This window comes from Diadema antillarum, unplaced genomic scaffold, assembly GCF_040938485.1.
Source record: "Diadema antillarum isolate AM-2024a unplaced genomic scaffold, OU_Dant_1.0 scf00000006, whole genome shotgun sequence".
NCBI classification, from domain to species: domain Eukaryota; kingdom Metazoa; phylum Echinodermata; class Echinoidea; order Diadematoida; family Diadematidae; genus Diadema; species Diadema antillarum.
This window is the reverse complement of record NW_027270895.1, coordinates 4,482,564-4,485,077: the sequence shown is the minus strand read 5'-3', so window position 1 is coordinate 4,485,077 and position 2,514 is coordinate 4,482,564. Positions and strand designations below refer to the sequence as shown.

The following is a 2,514-nucleotide window of genomic DNA, read 5'->3' as shown; positions in this document are numbered from 1 at the left end:
ATTAGACAAAGTTGTAGAAAACTTCAGATGCAGAAGCAAATGCTTCCCCTTTAAAAAAAAATCCCCTTAAGAAATAAAAAGACACTTTGTTTCCATAACAAAGACATCTCAGATCCACTGAACATTCATTTCATTTATTTTTTTCACATTCTTCAAATTACATGATCTGAAGTCAATTTTCAGTGTATTTTAGGGCACAGAATGTGGTGGGCTTGTTTTACCATACAAGGAACATGACACAGAGCAATTGCTACGCTTTGTATATGGAATACTTGACATAACCGATATGAAATTGAATACATTTCATCATGTTCATTTTGGTAATGTTTTTTTTTTCTTTCTATCTCAACGAAATAGAATAGAGAGGTATCCACGTATCCCACGTCTTTTAGCTTTACAATTATACTGGGCCTTGTTTTGCCACATATATTTTCTGAGTACTTTCGTTACAACATAATTATTTTGATATTTCATCAACAAAAAGGAATTTGGGTTGATTTTCTTAGTCAAGCGGTGTTCACATGTATAATTGTCCATTTCAGTTAGAACTCTTGTGAAACGCCTTTTGAATCCAAACCCACATCAGCCCACTGGTAGTCGTACTGATGAACTTCATCATCCGCATCAGACAACCAATCCCACAAAAAACAAACAAACAGACAAACACCAAGTTGAATGTTCAACCTATTCTAATACTTGCACACAATTCCTTGCCTTATTTTGTCTCCCCAGATTAAAGAAAAAGAAGAAGAAGAAGAAGAAGAAGAAAAAGAAAGATATCAGTGAACTTCTTCATGGTCAGTAGCAGCAGACCGAGCATGGCTTCACTGGATGTAGGCCTATTGGTCATTTTCATCACCTTGAGAATTACGCCTTGCACAATGTCTGCTCAGAACTCGACATCCATCAACTATCCAGAAGGAGAAACAGCTCCGACACCGGCAGTTCATGTCACAGCTCAAAATTTCACAGCCACATCAGGGAACGGTCTAGGAACTGCAGTTTACCAATGGACAACGTTTGTTGCAGAGTTGGAAACTAATATAATGTCGCTGGGGGCCGAGAATGCACGTTTGTCTTACACGCCCGGAGAGGATCAGACCGATACAACGCATTATGTTGACATTAGATCACAGCGGAGCAGTGAAACTCATACCACACCTTTTATCGACGCTGATTGGGTGTGGCAGCCGATCACGTGGTCATTGCGAAATGGAATACAAGCTTTCCTCTCCGTGCTCGGTATTGGCGGGAATGCGCTTGTCTTGGCGGTTCTCTTACGTCGAGGTGTGGGAAGAAGCTCCGCTGACACTCTCGTCGGGAATCTTGCCGCAGCGGACTTTCTCACGTCCGTCTTCATATTCCCGATCCCGATAGCTGTTCGCGTCCCAAAAACGGTCATTGCTGAAATGTACTGTCGTTTTGTTTTCACCTCATTCTTCCTTTGGGTAAGCATCACCAGCTCAATCTTCACGCTGACTGCTGCATCGCTGGAGAGATATGCCGCAGTTGTCCACCCCATCCGTTGGAGTCGCTACAAAAGACGCCAACAAGTGATTCTTGGTCTCGTTTTCATCTGGTTTGCCGCTACGGCGTTACCCTTCGAGCTCCTTCTGTCAACCGTCGTCGGCAAGGCGTCGAGTTCCTGCCAAGTGGAACATGCAACTTACCCGGGACAAATTGTCCTTGCACTGGCTATTTTCATTTTCGCCTTTTTGATTCCGACCTCAACAATGTGTATAACACAGCTCTTGGCTGCCCGCGCTCTCTACGTGCAATCGAAACGTTTTACGGGAACCTGCGAACATGGCGACCATTCTACTGCATCATTCAGACATCTTGTAGCCATGAATCGAGTTTTGGGAATGCTCCTGGTTCTAATCATTATCTACATTTTCAGCTGGGGTCCGAGCGCCACTGCTTTTTTCCTTTACAACTTGCATGTCCTTGAACCCAGCTTTCTCTATGGACCAGTTGATCGTGTTCTTACGGTGCTGGCCCTGTTTAACTCGTGCGCCAATCCCATCGTGTATTTGGTCTGGAACGCTCAATTCCGCGCAGCTCTCGTAAAATTCTTCACCGGCACGAAAATAAGCAGTAACGCCCTTTTCGGTTTCCAGGAAGAATCAACCAGGAATAGCCATGTCAAAAATGTTTAGTGAAAATTATATGAATTTTAGCAGAAATGAAGAAAAGACACAGTTTCGCGTTGGGGAACGCCGGAATCTACTAAAAACATAAGAACAAGAAGAACTTCTAGCACTTATCACCTTAACCTATAGATGCACCTCATTATTTTAAGTTCCTGTAAAGTAAATGAACGACAAAATAAACTCATTTCAAAAAAAAAAAATCGAGAATCAAATGAACTTAACCGGTTCCATACGGGAACCTGGTGGCCTGCGTATTAAGTCTATGGGGATTTCAGAATTTAGCATGGAACGGGTTGAAGGGAGATGAAAGACACTTTATTTATCTGCTCTCATCCTGCCCAGAACCATTTTGGCTACGTAT

The 2,514-nt window shown here is 42.7% G+C and overlaps 1 protein-coding gene across 1 annotated transcript; it reads left to right on the top strand.

Annotated features, from left to right (window-relative positions):
* Positions 1-881: 881 nt before the first annotated feature.
* On the top strand, positions 882-2,159 carry LOC139715918 (allatostatin-A receptor-like). The gene has a single exon (XM_071627474.1). The coding sequence runs from the start codon at positions 882-884 to the stop codon at positions 2,157-2,159; it is 1,278 nt and encodes a 425-aa protein (XP_071483575.1).
* Positions 2,160-2,514: the final 355 nt, after the last annotated feature.